General features: G+C 42.7%; 2 protein-coding genes across 3 annotated transcripts in view; both read right to left on the bottom strand.

Moving 5' to 3' along the window:
* Window positions 1-4,855: 4,855 nt before the first annotated feature.
* On the bottom strand, window positions 4,856-9,950 carry ndufb2 (NADH:ubiquinone oxidoreductase subunit B2). Its single transcript, XM_060903811.1, has 4 exons — window positions 9,779-9,950; window positions 6,067-6,211; window positions 5,889-5,978; window positions 4,856-5,804 (listed from the first exon to the last, which is right to left on the bottom strand). The coding sequence occupies exons 1-3, from the start codon at window positions 9,862-9,864 to the stop codon at window positions 5,907-5,909; spliced, it is 303 nt and encodes a 100-aa protein (XP_060759794.1). The 5' UTR covers window positions 9,865-9,950; the 3' UTR covers window positions 4,856-5,804; window positions 5,889-5,906.
* A 711-nt stretch (window positions 9,951-10,661) lies between these two features.
* Window positions 10,662-16,952, bottom strand: part of LOC132870207 (zinc finger BED domain-containing protein 4-like) — a 100,920-nt gene continuing 94,629 nt past the window's right edge. The window contains exons 2-3 of one of the 2 annotated variants that reach the window (XM_060903810.1): window positions 14,603-16,214; window positions 10,662-14,445 (exon numbers count right to left, since the gene is read on the bottom strand). In XM_060903810.1, coding sequence (XP_060759793.1) covers window positions 13,998-14,445; window positions 14,603-14,946 — 792 coding nt within the window. In that variant the 5' untranslated portion in view covers window positions 14,947-16,214 and the 3' untranslated portion in view covers window positions 10,662-13,997. Of the gene's footprint in view, window positions 14,446-14,602; window positions 16,604-16,952 lie in introns of those variants that run through there. The other variant, XM_060903809.1, reaches the window with a different exon arrangement.

Below are 16,952 nucleotides of genomic sequence, written 5' to 3'. Positions count from 1 at the left end.
ACGCCATCTGCGAGGACTGGGTTGTCAGCATAAATTGGCCTTGACAGTCTGCAAGCATTGCACCGTCGGGTCTTCAAGTCTGGCTGAAGCAGAGGAGCGGGATTTCCGGGGTTTATTTTTTCTTTCTTTTTTTTTTTTAACATGCTCTATTTCTATATGTCCAAGTTTGAACTAAGTCATTTTGGCGAGATTTAATACAAAACAGAAATGGTCAGACACAAGCACGCCAAGCACATGGGAATGTATTTTGCCAATTTTGACAGCGCATGTTTTTTTTAATGCCGCACCGTAGACAGCAAACGTTTAAACATGATCAAACATAGGAAATGAAGGACACAACGCATGGCTCAAAAACAAAAAAAGTTAAATAAACCCTGCTGATAGTTGATGGTGTTGCAACACATCAGTGTTATAACCCGATCTCTACCCAACCACCCGTCATTTTAATTCTCCTCGGATCAGCACCGACCTCACATTTGGCCTTGGGAGAGTTCAGTAGACGGAAATCCGTCACACGACGGAAAACTTTAATCCATGATTTTGTACTGTAGTAGCAAGGATTCATTTAAAAGCTGAAAGAATCGATTCATTGGTAAGCTGAATCAAATGATCTGATTCCCTGTTGTGTTTGCATTTCCAGGACGTCTGCACTGTTAGAGAAGCCGTGAACTGAACAGAGTTCATGACATTCGAGCTGCCCCGCTGAGCCAGCCCGCCCGCCCTGAGTGCATGACGTCACAGCGGTAACCGGTTTTAAGGCCGAGGCCTTTGACAGCTATAGACCAAAGCCAGACTCGGCAGGCAAGAGTGACTGCAATGGCCTCTTCGTTCGGATTCCTCAGATAGTAAGGGTAGTATCTCGCTGGGCTACGACAGCCCACGACTAGTTGGGGACACAACAACCGCGATGAAATATGCGAATTAGTGACAATTTTCACTTGGAATCGCACTGAATTGATATTCGCATATTTTACCGCAATTGTGTCTCCAACTAGTCGCAGCCGGATTTTCCCTCGGCAGGCAGGGAAGTAGAGGAAGCCTCACGGAAACTGACTCGAGAAGGGTTCGCGATGGCTTTGCAACGCATTTGCGGCTATTTTGAGAGAAATTGTCGCACTAAAGGGCCCCATACACGTTCAAAAAAGTCGTCAAAATTTTGATATCAAAATTTTGATGTAAAATGTCCACACACGATTCAATGTTTTTTCTATCAAAAATTCAGTATTGTCAAAAACTTTGACATGGACGCAGCAGTGGCCGTAGCACTTGTGTTCGCTTTGGACAATGAACCGCCTCGGCATCGACGGAAATGGTCGAAAGACTGGTTTTTGAAACGGCGAACGTACGGTCACGTCAACCTCCTCAGAGAACTTCGTCTCAAAGAACCAGAGGACTTCCGTAATTTCCTTAGGATGGATGCCCCATCCTTCAATGAATTATTGGACCTTGTCAAGCCATTGATATTGAAAGAAGACACTGTGATGCGTTCATCTATACCACCAAGTGAACGCTTGTCCATCAAGCCCCCCACACATGTATCAATAATTTGACGACTCTTCAAAAAATATCAAAGTGATTTGATATGTCAAAATTTGGGTTCAAAATTTTGACATCAAATTTTTGACATCAAAACACCCTACACACGATCAAACTTTGTATCAAAATTTTGATACAAAATTTTGACGACTTTTTTGAACGTGTATGGGGCCCTTAATATTTTGAACATGTTCAAAATTTCAGCGATGAAGGAGCGACACTTTGCGACTCATGCAAGGAAATTGAGAAGCCCCACCCGCGAATGTCGCAAGACACTTTTGAAACACTCTCGCGAATGACGTTCGCAATTTGTCACAAGCTGTCACAGCCCGGTGAGATACTAGCTTAATACATCGGACTGTGATAGTCCTGAAATTGGAGTGTGTGTACATGCTACTGCTATACACACGGAGCCGTATCAGTTCGAACCACTGGAAAGTGAAGCTGATAGTAACACGTCGGCCACAGAGGCCCCACCTTACGAAATAAAGCCAGAGAACAAAGCCGTCTTGAGAATTGGATGGAATTGAACTGACAGTGTCATGTGACTCATTAAAACAGGATAGGCGTTATAATTTATGCAGTGAACAGTTGTGTTCAAAATAATAGCAGTGTGTTTTAAAAACGTGAGTAAAGCTCAAAATCCTTATAATAGTTTGTATTTCCATGCACTGGGAACAATGCACATTATATTCTACATCAAAACATGAAGAAAAATGTATGAATATTTTAATTACTTTACAGAAAATGAAGAAAAATGAACATTGGGCTGTTCAAAAAAATAGCAGTGTCTGCATTTTTCATTACAAACTCCAAATATTTACTGTATAAACTGAAAAAATCTTAAGGATTTAGTATTCCTGTGAATCACTAAACTAATATTTAGTTGTATAACCACGGTTTCTGAGAACTTCTGGCACCTGTGAACAGGTATTCCAGCCCAGGATGATTTGACAACATTCCACAATTCCTCTGCATTTCTTGGTTTTGCCTCAGAAACAGCATTTTTGATGTCACCCCACAAGTTTTCTATCGGATTAAGGTCCGGGGATTGGGCTGGCCACTCCATAACTTTCATTTTGTTGGTCTTGAACCTGATGCTGCTCGCTTACTGGTGTGTTTGGGGTCGTTGTCTTGTTGAAACACCCATTTCAAGGGCATTTCCTCTTCAGCATAAGGCAACATGACCTCCTCAAGTATTTTGATATATGCAAACTGATCCATGATCCCTGGTATGCGATAAATGGGCCCAACACCATAGTAAGAGAAACATCCCCATATCATGATACTTGCACCACCATGCTTCACTGTCTTCAGAGTGTACTGTGGCTTGAATTCAGTGTTTGGGGGTCGTCTGAAAAACTGTCTGCGGCTCTTGGACCCAAAAAGAACAATTTTACTTTCATCAGTCCACAAAATGTTTTCCCATTTCTCTTTAGGCCAGTCAATGTGTTCTTTGGCAAATTGTATCCTCTTCAGCACGTCTTTTTTTTAACAGTGGAACTTTGCGGGAGCTTCTTGCCGATAGATTAGCTTCACACAGGCGTCTTCTAATTGTCACAGTACTCACAGGTAACTTCAGACCGTCTTTGATCACCCTGGAGCTGATCATTGGCTGAGTCTTTGCCATTCTGGCTATTCTTTGATCCATTCGAATGGTAGTCTTCTGTTTTCTTCCACGTCTCTCTGGCTTTGCTGTCCATTTTAAAGCACTGGAGATCATTTTAGCTGAGCAGCCCATCATTTTCTGCACTTCTTTACAGTATACGTTTTACCTCTCCAATCAACGTTTTAATCAAAGCACGCTGTTCTTCTGAACAATGTCTGGAACGACCCATGTTTCTCAGGTTTTCAGAGAGAAATGGATGTACAACATGTGCTGGCTTCATCCTTAAATTAAGGCCACCTGACTGACATCTGTTTTTTCACAGAATGAATGACCTCACTAATTAAACTCCACACTGCTATTATTTTGAACGCGTCCCTTTCACTTAATTATTCGATTACACAGACTCAGGAGCATGCACATCATGAATGTTGGGTCTGTTGGTTTTCTACGACTCTACTACACCTACTGGTAAATTATTTGCCATGTAGTAATATAATTTCCACCAAAAACAGTGATTGATCTGGTTAGTCGTGTTGGACTGCTATTATTTTGAACACAAGTGTATATACATGCGTTTTCACTGATAAAATGTAAAACACTGATTAAATAGGTGAACGGAGACAATCACATTCTGAAGCAAATTAAATCTTTTACTGGTAACTTAAACACAATTAATTTAAATGCAGGTAAACGACGAGTGGTGGTGTTGTGATGTAACCAAACGAGAGTCGCATCTTACCCGTCTGTGTTCTCACTTCTTGAAGGCCGATTGTTTCAAAACAATCTGACTTTCAGTTCTTCATTCATTCACTTCTTCCACATAAGAGTGAGATATTGCTGCTGAGGCAAGTATATCCAGCGGAGAAATCTTGACGCATGGTCCACTCATTCTCCATTTTCTCCATACTGAGTACTCCGCTATTACTGCTTGGCTCACGATCCAGGAGAACTGAACTTACTTTCCTTTTCTTGTAGTTTTCTTTTCCTTTAATTGTTGGCACTGCACCCTCTTTCAATACGGGCTTATAGCCAACGCTCCTCAACAGATCAGAGGTCTCATACGAGCCTTCAGTAAAAGGTGCAGAGTAGAGGAGAGACCGCTTCATAGGTGCCCAATGTGCCCGTGAACTTCTCGCAAACCGCATTCAAGTCTTTGCAGTTTGAACATTCTTGGGTCGTGAATGCAACGTAAATCCACTTTGTCGTGTTGCTGCACCATCCAGCAACACATCTACATGGCATGGTGATAAATTAGCTCAAAATGGAGGATTGGAGTCGCGGTCAGCTCTGTGTTTTAGTTTAGCAGAAGACCGATAGCCTTCTCGCTGTGATATTACGGACATCAAGGTCATTCACTCAGACCACTACCTATATGAATCACTTTAATCGTAAAAATTACTATATTAGATTTATTGTTAAAGCTTAAAACTATTCCTGTGCCATTCTCGAGGTCTCAAGGCATTTATAAACTAAAGTGAAGCCATGGGTCTGCGTATCTCCTTTAACATCAGTGTCTAATCTCACTAATGCTCTTGTGGCTGAACGGAATGAGCACGCATCTCTGCAGCCACGCCCCACAAGCTAGTGGAAAGCCTCCCAGAAGAGAACAGTGGAGTTTATTATAACAGGCAAGGAGAATAAACCTGGAATGAGATGTTCAACAACGGCAGAAGGGTCTGATGGTCAGGGGTGCACAAACTTTCAGCAGTATAGTATTGTATCTTTTATTTTCTTCTCATTATTTGTGCTTGTACACAACTAGTGCAATTTAAACAAAACATTTCCACAGGAACGGTCCTATTCAGCATCACGGCACAATTGTGTGCTTTCTTTCATTAATTACATCAAATAAGCGTTTTTGTTCTTTCCAAACGGATACAGACCTGAAATATGTGGCTTACATCAACGTTAATTATTAGTATTGCTCATTATTAATTTCAGAAAACTTTCTCCAGTTTTGAATTAAATGACTGAGTCGGTTAGGAGTCGACTCTCACCGGTGAGAAGAGTCAAACGATCCAAATACAAGTAAAGTTGACGGAGAAATGAGATATTTAGACCAAATCACAGATAAGACAGGAAGAGGAGGAGATATACAACATCCTGAAAATCACTGCATCTTCAGCCCTCAGTTTTACACACTTTTTTTTTCCATCAGCATAAATCCCACCTAATGGCCCTCTGGATTTAAAAACACAAAACCTTGTGTTCAGACAGATGTTTAGACTCGTGACGTGTGCTGAGAAAAGCAGGGGTGTCAAAACTTGTGTGTATGGAACAGAAATAAATCTCAGGCCACTTTTCATAATAAAAACAAAAATAATAAATCTGCTACTTATTGGTGACATCTGTGGTCATGTGACACAAAAAGGGTCTTAAGAGGTGCCTGATGGGATTTCTGTACATCCTTATGGACGCTAATCCTCACTGGTGCATGATGGGACGTCGTCAGTGCTCTGCGTCCATACTGAGGAAATAAAACGAAACAGAAGTCCACAGGAGAAGCGACTCGTCCACGGTTTGTTTCTTTTTATGGTTTATTTATTTTTAAATAGACGTGTATGGGAAATCCATCCAGACTACACGAGTCTCTGTACAGCAGGAACTCAGGAGGAGTTTAATAACGGTGGAGGTCTCACTCACACACTCCACTCAGCACCTGGAGGGAAAACATAACAGGAAGAAAATGTTTCGACTCTTCTCAAGCACTGTAAACATCTGCTACACACACACACACACTCACTGGTGTCCGATGATGAGGTCACTCATCATCAGGTGGAATTCCCAACTCCTCATTGGTCCAGGCATCTGTATCCGGCCATGGAAAATGACCCTGGGGGAAGAAGCGCAGTTTACTCCATATTGTGTGCGCGCACGCACGTGCATGCATGTGGGGGAGAGAGAGAGAGAGAGAGACTCACGAGGACGGCGTCCGAGTTGTGCCAGGAGTGCCACAGGATCCAGAACCACATGAAGCCACTGAGAAGCTCGGAGCGGAACTTCTGGTGTTTAGTGATCTGAGGAGGCTGACGGTACTGAGGCACGATGTGTGGACCTCCTCCTGCCCTGATACACACACACACAAGGTTATTCCACACTGATGGTGATGTGTACATTACACCACAGTGTCAGAAGCTGTTGATTAGTTCTCTCTGACAGTAGTGCAGATTTATATCAAAGCACTGGCCCTGATACGTTACTGTTTCTTTTTTCCCCCCTCCGGAGTTTCTCCCTAATTTAGTCACAACCAAGCCCCGTCCACCAGACCACTCTCCCTCAGCACTTCGATGCACGCGACTCCAGCCGACCGCACCTTTCCTGCTGCTATCCCACGGACAGGGCAGGGACAGTATACAACTCCGCCCTCCAATTCTGAGAGTACGGCCAATTCTGCTCTCTCGAGCTCCCGGTCAGTGGCATCATCAGGATTTGAATGTTATTGTTTCTCTAGTAACAGCTCATTCCTGGGGACTTGTTTGGAAGATGTGCTGCATAAACGGGTGTAAAAGAAGTGTGTTATTTACTAGCTGGGAGGTCCATATCGTGAAATACCGTGACCGAGGTCTTGAAAGTACTGAACGAGGCCCTCTGGGCCGAGGTCACAGTATTTCACCATACGGACCGACCTTAAGCTGGTAAATAATATATTTATTTTTTTCTTCACCAAATTCTAACAGAAAACGAGAGCGCCCGAAAGGGAAAACCGAGCCGAGCCGCCATTTTGAATCCTCATTCACGGCTTCCTCCTCGGTATACAAGTGCACTTCCATGGCAGAAAAAACACTACATTTTGCCACCTATGTAGTCCCCTATTTATACAAAATTGAGTCATTCAGCCATGTTTTTGCTCGGCGTTAGCAACAATTACAGGTTTTTAGCTTTCTCCTGAAATGTTTTCTTTTATTTCTTCTTCCTCAGGGTAGTAAAACTCGGTTTCGCTGCGAACGCTGTCGTTATCGCTATCCATGCTGTAAAATTAATGCTATTCTCCTGAGAAATGAGAAAATAAATGTTGACAAATTGTTTTTTTGTTATGAACGAGCGAGTTGCCAGAGGTCCGTAACCGGGGTCTGTACCATAGGATACAGACCCACTCGCCAGCCAATCAGAGCGCAGGATTTGATGAAAACCGCACTGCGAAAAAAATAAAAGTTGATATCACGTTTCTGGAAGGAGTCTCCAGTGTCAGTGTTTTGTAACAGTCAGAGGTGAAGCTAGAACTTGACGCTCTCGGATATCTTCAGGACAGAGGGGTTTAATCTTTGTGCTGTGGGTTTTTAATCTCTTTAAAAGAAAGAGAGACAGAGATCAAAAGTGGACGACTGTTTATAGCTGCTATAAGAGAACTGAGAACAGGAACGAACACTGACTGTAGCTGTAAACTGAAGGGGGGAAAACAGACATTATACATTTCATACTGCTGTAGTGGCAGAGGAATGGGACACTAGGGGACGCGCTGTTCATTGGACACTGTTGATTATTTTCCTCTTATAGTAACCCCACACATGAACGTGCGCGCACACAGTTTAATTCCTGTTCTGAGTGTTAGTTTGATTTATTTCTCTATGACTACGTTCAGACTGCACCCTGAAACGACCCATATCCGATTTGTTATTGACAATCTGAACGACACAGATCCGATTTTTTCACATGCGACCCAGGCCGCTTGGATATGTGGTCCTAAATCCGATGCATATCCGATATTTTCACATGCGACTGCAGTCTGACCGGACAGGTCGCATTCATGCGACCTACACGTCATCAACAAGAGACAAACGTCACTATTCTGCGTTGGCTAATCCCGCCTCTTTGGTGGAAAACAACAACATTTGTACAGTTTTCAGAATTTAAATAGACTTTTATAGAATTGATCAAGCTAATGGTGGATTTGGTAGGGACCTGGATGTTAAACCATCCTGTATCAGGGGTTCTCAACCTTTTGCAACCTGGGCCCCACCAAAGCTGGTTCATTGCAGTTGGGGGCCCCTCTTCTCGCCCCGCCCCCATCCCCCCCCAAACACACTCACCCGCAGTGACGCCACCCGACCTACAGCACCTTGTATCGACCGATAGATAGATAGATAGATAGATAGATAGATAGATAGCTAGCCCTGGGCTAGATTATTATTATTAGTAGTAGTAGTAGTAGCAGCAGTAGTAGCATTATCCATAGTAGACTAGCAGTAAGAAAACAACAAAAACAAATTATTTGGGTAGAGCTGAAATGGGGAAAGCAAAAATACAGTGTGGGGTAGTAGTCTTTAAAAAGACTGTTTGGGTTTTGCGCTGTATTGATGGATTGATGATAGTAGACTAGCGAGAGTCGGCACGAGTTAACTCGGCAAGAAACCAGACTAGTGTGTGTGTGGCAAGCACTCACACGGTGGCCACGGTATGCAGACTCACTCACGTGACGTTGCGTCATGTTCGCGTCACGGGCTTAAAATAACCTACACACAAGATTTTATGATAGATTGATGATAGATTTTATAATAGTATTGATTTGTATGTAATAGTCCAATGTCCTGCATTTTGACATGGGTAAATGTGTTGCATCTGCTTAGCTACTATAGCCTGTTAGCCCCAGATTTTTTTTTCCCTCCATACATGAAGCCTACTCGCGACCCCCCTGGAGTACCTCCGCGCCCCACCAGGGGGGCACGCGCCCCACCAGGGGGGCACGCCCCCCGGTTGAGAACCACTGCTGTATTACAAGGTTATAAGATTGTTCTGGAAATTTCCAGTAATTTGACACCTTCGGTCTCATTAGTCTGCTGCCCACATTAATCAGATTATTGTGTGAGTTCCGCCGCCGCCACAAAAACCACATCGCCAGGTCTCGCCTCATCTCCATCGCAAACTGCACTGGTGTTTCTGCACCTTGAGCCAGCGCTGAGAGAAGCTGCAGAATTCAGCTGGCTATAAACAAACAATCTAAATAAATATTTATAAAAATGTAGAAAAAGTTTATTAATATGACGAAATAAATATGTGCAAATTATTAATCCTGAATTAAGAGTTTGGTAATACAGCGGCCGTATCCCAAATGACTGCCTACTGAAGCTCGAGTGCACTATATAGAGTTTAAAAATCCATTACTTCCTAGTAACATGTAGTGCACTTATATAGAAATTAGAGACACATTTAGGAGTCAACCCTCGTTACCAGGCTACACGTTTTCATTTCAGTTCAGAAACAAAAACACACACGAGACCTCACACTTTAACACGAACCAGATAATTAAACAAACAAACAAAAAAAGAAATCATTAAACTTGAAGAGTGCGCGCTTTTTTTTTGTTTACGTATTACGTGTCAATTTGCGCATGCGGGACACTTTTGGGTCGTTTTCCGTTCATACAAGTCTCATATAATTGGTAATGTGAACGGCCTGACAAAAAAATCGGATTTCACAAATCGGATATGGGTCGTGCAGTCTGAACGGAGTGTAAACCTGCACTGGCACTCATTATCACCGCATGCGGGTGTTACTGTGTGAGTTATTTGACCTTTTGATGTTAAACTCAGCTGTAAATCAGAAGGTGAAGTTTGTATCTGCCTCCTTCACTCAGTGCTCCTGTTTGTGTTAGCATCGTTAGCCTAGCATCGCATAATCTTCCAAACTCTCACTTACTTCCGGATGAAAGCGTGCTGAGGGCCGCGTGTGGCGAGCCGAGCTCCTGCTCTGAGGACACTCACTGTCCTCCCCACAGCCGACATTTTAACAAAAACACGCACAAAGCGGACCGTCAACAAAATGTCACCTTCCTTTCTTGCCCGCTGTTTCGAGTCACGCGCATGCGTGCAATACGGCGCATGCGCACTACAAGTCTGTCTCAGTGACACGGAAATTATTTACCGAATTAAAGATCCTGTTTTTATTTACATGTTTGCTTTACTTTCGGAACACTATAACAAATGTATATTCGTTAAAATATACAGGATTCGTTCAAAACTATTTTTGTAAGGACATATTAATAACACGGACTCTGATTGGCTACGCGGTTGCTTGGTGTAATATCAGCGTCTCCAATAGAGGGCGACAAAGACCTTTTTTTTTTTAAATTCCCAACAGATTTAATCATCTGATAAACTATTTTATTTCACCTTGTCAGTCTTATAGTAAAAACATATGGTTTGTAAATTTGTTTCGGAAAATATAAATTTTATTTTTTTTATCCAATTCAACACCAAGTACATTTAAAGTTTTCTTTTCAAAACACAGGCCAGATTTTAGGAGTTTAATTTCATCTACATTAAGACACGAATCTGGCGTCTGTCCTTAATTCGCTACACAGAGAGACAGGAATACAGGACAGTCCGGATGAGACACAAGCACATCAGGCACATGCGTGCACAGCTCAGTTTACCTTAACCAGTTCACCCAGTGTAGCGGAATGTTTTTGGACAGTAGAAGGAAACCGGAGAACCCAAAGGAAACCCACATGGACGTGGGTAAAACATGTGAAACTCTCTGTGCAGAGTAACCCGAACCAGGAACGGTGATACAGAAACACTGAGTTTCATATTTTTATTTACACAAACTACAAATCAGTATTATTAACCATATACAGAAGAAACAAGAAGATGAAGACGACTCATGGGCACATTGTCTTCAACATCATTCAGTTAAACTCTGAAATCAATCCCAAATCCTGTTCAACAAAATCATTAATAATTTTAACAAAGGTTACAGATGGACAGAATTATAAGGAAAGACTAAACTACAGTGAAAGTATTTTAACCAGAAGCTACATTAAATGTTTTTACACAAAAGTGCAGCTAAAAAAATGCTCAAGCTGTATAGCTGGATTCTCTAGTCTCATTTTAATTTTCTTGTGTAATGATTTCATGAGAAAGGAAACATGACTTCAGGCCTCTTCACCCAATCACTGAAGCCCATCTGCTAATCAACATCTAAAAACCAAAACACCTCACAGCACATAAACAGAATAATCAATAATTAAGAACTGAAACTATCAGAACAGGTAAAATAATTACAAACTATCAAGAATTATCCAGGAAATGTGCGTCTCAACAATTAAAGAAAGATGCAGGTACATGTTTAATCACCAAATGTACAGTCGAAGGTTAAACGGTCGTCTGTTACTTGTGACTCAAACGAGACAAGTGAAGGTGTTTGCCGTATAAAAACTCAATTTTGTTCCTTTTAGAGAGAACCTGCGAGTTCTGAAAAAGCATTAAAAACACAAATGACACTTTGATATTAAACATATACTAAAACAGGAAATAAAGCAGAGGAAATGAAATACTCCTTGCTCTTAAAAAAAACCCAAAACACACAGTGGATCTGCTTTGCGTTTGAATTGTTTTGTTGGTGGTTGAACGAGTGATAATATCGTTGTGAGAAGAGGGATGTAAATGACAGAGCAGCAAGTTTCAAAACTCTGATTTAAAACCAAAACAGGAAATTCCCTCCCACTGAACATTTCCTTCTGACTTTTACCCAAATCTTGCACTGAGGTCACACCTCAACCCTATACAAACTGGAAAGGTTTTTACATCAGCAAATAGATACAGTATTTTTACTCAGCAACAAAAAAACAGTGACTAATTATTATCCCAGACTCAGAGACGCCCCACGCTCATCCCAGAGACTAAGGCTCCCCCATGCCCACCCAGTCACCCCAGACTGATCACTTTAATTAAACAGGGTTAAAATAAACCCAGTAACATTAGGTTTTTTTTCTTCTTAAACAGGAAGCTTTTAAAAATTTAACCTCATGCTTAAAATGTAAATAAATTCGATCTGAATCTACTGTAACAAACTAATTTTAAAACATGATGTAATAGGATTCAAATCTATAGTTCAACACACTGGAAAACTTAAATACAATAAAAACACTTCTGTACACATGCTTAATATTTAAAATAGTTTAAAATGTCTATACAAATAAATTGAAAAAAAAAAAAAGTTTTGAGCGACTTTGCTTTACATCTCTGGCCCAGAAAGCAAAGAACCCGGTTCTGTGTTCTGATTGGTTGGTTGTACTTCCGGGTGAATGTTCTAGATTACAGAATCGTTCTGCACGCGCTCACTCAAGACAGATAAAACGGTTGGAGCGCAAACACGCCGCGACGTCACACTACTTCCGGTACACGGATGCGGCTCGAGAGTTGGCTTCCTTTCCAGCCAGAAATAAGCGAGTTATAAAAAACACAGCGTTTAAAATCAGACTGTAAACCAGCTCGGCGGAGTCATTCGCCGCTCAAACTCACAGGCCGCCATTTTCTGGGCTGAAGCTGGCCACGCCCACAGCGCTCAACTGCCACAGATTTAAAAATCCATGATATGAAAACGGTTTATGCGCTAAAACGAAAGCGACTCACTTTAAAACACAGCTCGTCTTTAACAAAACCTCGGGCGCTTTGAGGGGGACAGGAGGAACGCGCACACGGCACAGCACTTAATGGCGTCCTTCATTGTCTCTGCGCTCTTCTCCTTCCCCACCCACACCTCTCTCGCGCTGGGATTGGCTGAACGTTTCACAAGCTGCTCGCTGATTGGACAGCCGAGAAGTCGTTCACATCGCAACCGGAGCGGAAAGAAGCACACAATGCGTTACGCGGAGCGTCATTTTACTTTCAACTGTACAAAGAAATAAACAAATCTATGGAGAAAACGCAATATGTAAGATTTCCTAGTTCACTTTTCGGAAAATACAAATACAGCCCTATCTGCATCGCGCATGCGCAGTTCCGCGTCGACTCTCCGGGCGCGCCTCTTTCCCCTTGCAGCTCTGACCCTGCCCACATAGGGTATTTGTGACGTCACAGCAAAGCCGACCGTGTTGTCCCTGCAACAGTGATGGGAAGTTCGGCTCCTTTCAGAGAACCGAATCCCAAAGAAGAGTCGACTCTTTCGGCTCCCAATTTATCATCATCTGTAGCCTCATATTTTAGCCTAACTTGGCAAATATGAATGCTTTGTGTGTTGATAAACCCTTTTGCATTTAGTGTTTTTATGAGAAGCCTTATAATTACCTAATTTTGTGTATTTGTTCTGTTACAAAAGCAGGCATTCTTCCTTTTGTTTGATATTTTAATTAAACTTTTAACACAAAAACAAATCCACAGAACAGAACCAAACAGTATGTCCTCAGTGCAGGTTGGCATTCAAAAAAATCAAATGCCTCCGCTTGTACCCTGTCCACACTAGGGATTTTGTACCGCAACACCTGTCCACACTAGCAACTATACCGGTACTGTAGCGGTATAACTGTATCGGGACAAAACCCACAAATGTATGGGTTTCGTACCGGTACAGTATCGGTACTGTAGCGCTTTGCTGTAGTGTGGACAGATGAAGCGGTTCTGTATCGATACAAATATAATGCGCATGCGCAATGAACCATTCCTACTTCTTCGCTGAATAAAACAGTGAAGAACGGAGATTCGTTTTCTTTGTTTCTTTCTCAACTGCCTCGCGCATTTTATACGATTCGACTGAATAAATGACCACCAGAAATACAGACTGTACATTGACAACAAAAAGCGCACACACGTTGTTTCATCCGCCATATTCTCGGAAGGAAGTTACTCGGTAACCACAGAAACATTTCGCACACGCGCATTTCAACTACCATGAAAGAAAACCGAAAACATTTCTCGCTAGTGTGGACAGATGCACTAAACTGTACCGGTATACTTTGTATCGATACAGTTATACCACGATCGTACCGGTATATATGTGAGCACAGCTTTGGATGGGCTGATGCTGCCCTGTTTATGAGAAGACTCTCTCCGAAGGAACAGATGTTGCCACAATACACAGTCTCCCCTCATCACCTTCACCAGGTGTGGGAAGACTGAGGCCTTGGCCTGCCACCAGCTCAGTGGGTCTTCTGCTCGTTGGATGAGGGGCTCCTCAAGATAACATCGCATCTCCATAACAACATCAACTGTAGTATTTCTCCTTTAGCTCTTTCATCAAAGAGCCTCCACACAGCAGAAGTTTGTGGCTCCTCCTCCACTTGGCCCTCTAATGGTGGAGCTGGCTGGCTGCTGGGGGTGCATTTTGCTGCTGCGGCAGTTATTCTCTGAAGTGCCTCGTCAACAGCTCTGTTGTCACTGAATGCAAGCTTTTTAAACCTAGGATCCAGTAATGTGGTTTCTGAGAGGACAGTGTTGAACTCCATATGCAGAAATTTTCGGTCCACGGCTGAACAAAGAGCCGCAACCAATTCCTTTACTTTCTGCACGGTTACTGTCAGTTGGTGTTGGCCTGTCACCTGCTGAAGACCTTTGCAAAGCAGGAGCATTTTGGAGGCTGTGACATTGCTGAAGGAGAGAAAACAGCAACTTTTAAAATTAGGCTTTTTTAAAATTATGCAGCATATTGCTTTTTTCAATTTAGTTTTGTCAATCATATGTGTTGTTTCTGCAATGTATAATAGTGACTGAACAGTAGTAGAGAAAAAACAATTGTCCAAGGTACCTGTCTGCACTTATCTCCACAGTCACCTCCTCAAATGGTTGCAGGATGGTGCAGACCTCTTTCACCAGCTCCCATTCCTCTTGACTTAACGCATCACCAGGTGCATTGATGAGGGCCAGGGTGGAGATGATGGCATCTTTTGTTTCAAGAATGCGTTTCAACATACAAAATGTTGAGTTCCACCTGGTAGCACACTCTTGTTTGGGCCTCAGTTCGGGCAACTCCATCTGGTGCTGTGTGGACTTCAGCCTCTCTGCAGCTACTGTGCTTCTGTGGAAAAACTCCACAATAGCCTTTACCTTGTCCACGGTTGTTTTCACCACCTTCAGGGAATCTCTTATCATCAGGTTTAATGTATGCGCCAGACATGGGTGGTGGGCCCGCTTCAAATTATTTTATGGTTTTGGTGATGTTTGCAGCATTATCACTCACACAGCACACCACACCACTTTGTCCTGTACTTGCCACTCATTTACCACTCTTAATAGCTCCTCTACCAAGTTTTCTGCAGTGCATCCGTCAGTGAACTCAAAGCAGTCCAGCAGGCAAGATGTCAATTTGTAATTTTCAATAAAGTGGCGAGTGACGGACATGAAAGAGTAGGTGGTTCTAGAGGTCTAGCAGTCAGAAACTTCTTTTTTTCTTTTGGCTGCTCCCGATTAGGGGTCGCCACAGCGGATTTTTCGTCTCCATTGCTCCCTGTCTTCCGCATCCTTCTCTACCACACCTGCCTCTCTCACCACATCCATGTATCTCCTCTTTGGCCTCCCTCATTTTTGTTTGCCTGGCAGCTCTATCCTCAACATTCTCCTTCCCACATGCTCTGCATCTCTCTTAGCTTAATTCCCAAGCTATCTACCACTGGGGGTGCATAAGCGTACTAGGAAAGTTGGAGCTTTTTTCACCCTGTCTTGCCATAATGTCATATAGAAGAAGAAACCTTTATTCATCACATGCACACTTCAAGCACAGTGAAATTCATCCTCTGCATTTAACCCATCTGAAGCAGTGAACATGCGCGCACACACCCAGAGCAGTGGGCAGCCACACCAGAGCGCCCGGGGAGCAGTTAGGGGTCAGGTACCTTGCTCAAGTCAACCTAACTGCATGTCAACCGGAGCACCCGGAGGAAACCCACGCAGACATGGGAAGAACATGCAAACTCCACACAGAAAGGCCCTCGCCGGCTGCTGGGTTCGAACCCAGAACCTTCTTGCTGTGAGGCGACCATGCTAACCACTACACCACCGTGCCGCCCACTAGTTTTGGGATCATTGTTAGGGACAGTGTTTTTCTACTGGGTAGAGTGCACGTGGGATTTAAGGCTTTGACAAAACTTTTAAAACCTTTGTCCTCCACAATGGAAAAGGGCTGGAAATCAGTGGCAATCATTTTAGCCAACTCTTCATCAATACTGTGGTGTTTGGCTGGGGTCATCTGCTTTGGTATAAACTGACTTATTTTGCTTTGAGTTGCAGTAGGAGGGGTTATACTTGCACTCCTAGTAGCTGCTGCAGCAGTTGTTGGTGGTTTGGGACCAGACACACCAGGGTCAGTAGACGTTGAGCCAGCTTGCCCTCTCTCCTCCAACTGCATTGTGGGATGGACAGTTCTGATGGCATGCAAGGATAAGGAGAAGGAAAAAAAAGTGGCCATTACTGCTCAAGGACAACGTCGTTTTTTTTATACTCAATTAAAGGCACACATTTTTATCTTGTGGGGTGAAACGGAAAGACATATTTCCTCATCTTAAAAGAAGCTCTAAAGAACCTTAATCAACGTTGAAAGTGAAAATAGTTTCCAGTGTTATGTCGTTCATCCAAGCAAACAGCAATATCCCAAGATCGTCGCTGAAAACGTTAATTTGTTTCAATCAATCCTTATTTAGATTTTTAAAAAGTCGGAAATCCAGCTCTGCTTTGTTCACAAGTCCGCCAGTCGACGTCTTTCTCTGCGTTCGTCTCGCTATTTTCACCTTCAACATTGTTGGGCATTACATCACCGCCCGAGGATCACTGCGCATGCGTACTCCCCCATCCCCCCTCGCTTAGTTAATGCGCATGCGCAGTCTAATTTGAGTCCTGGGGCCGATTTTTTTTTTTTTTTGTTATTTTCCCTCTCTGGTCTCACTCAATAAGAATATTTAATACAACAATGTGTACCGTGACTATCTATCAAAATAATGTGTATCCACAGGGTATTAGAGTTTACTATGAGAGTTTTAATTATCATCAGGAGTTATAATATTGCTGTACAGAGGATAGCAGTGCCATATCTGGAAATAACACACATCCAATCTGACTGTTGGAGATATTTCATTTCTTTTCTTCAGCCAGATGTTGTCATTAAT

The sequence above is a fragment of the Neoarius graeffei genome, chromosome 21 (assembly GCF_027579695.1).
Source record: "Neoarius graeffei isolate fNeoGra1 chromosome 21, fNeoGra1.pri, whole genome shotgun sequence".
NCBI classification, from domain to species: Eukaryota; Metazoa; Chordata; class Actinopteri; order Siluriformes; family Ariidae; genus Neoarius; species Neoarius graeffei.
This window is presented reverse-complemented; position numbering and strand designations above follow the sequence as displayed.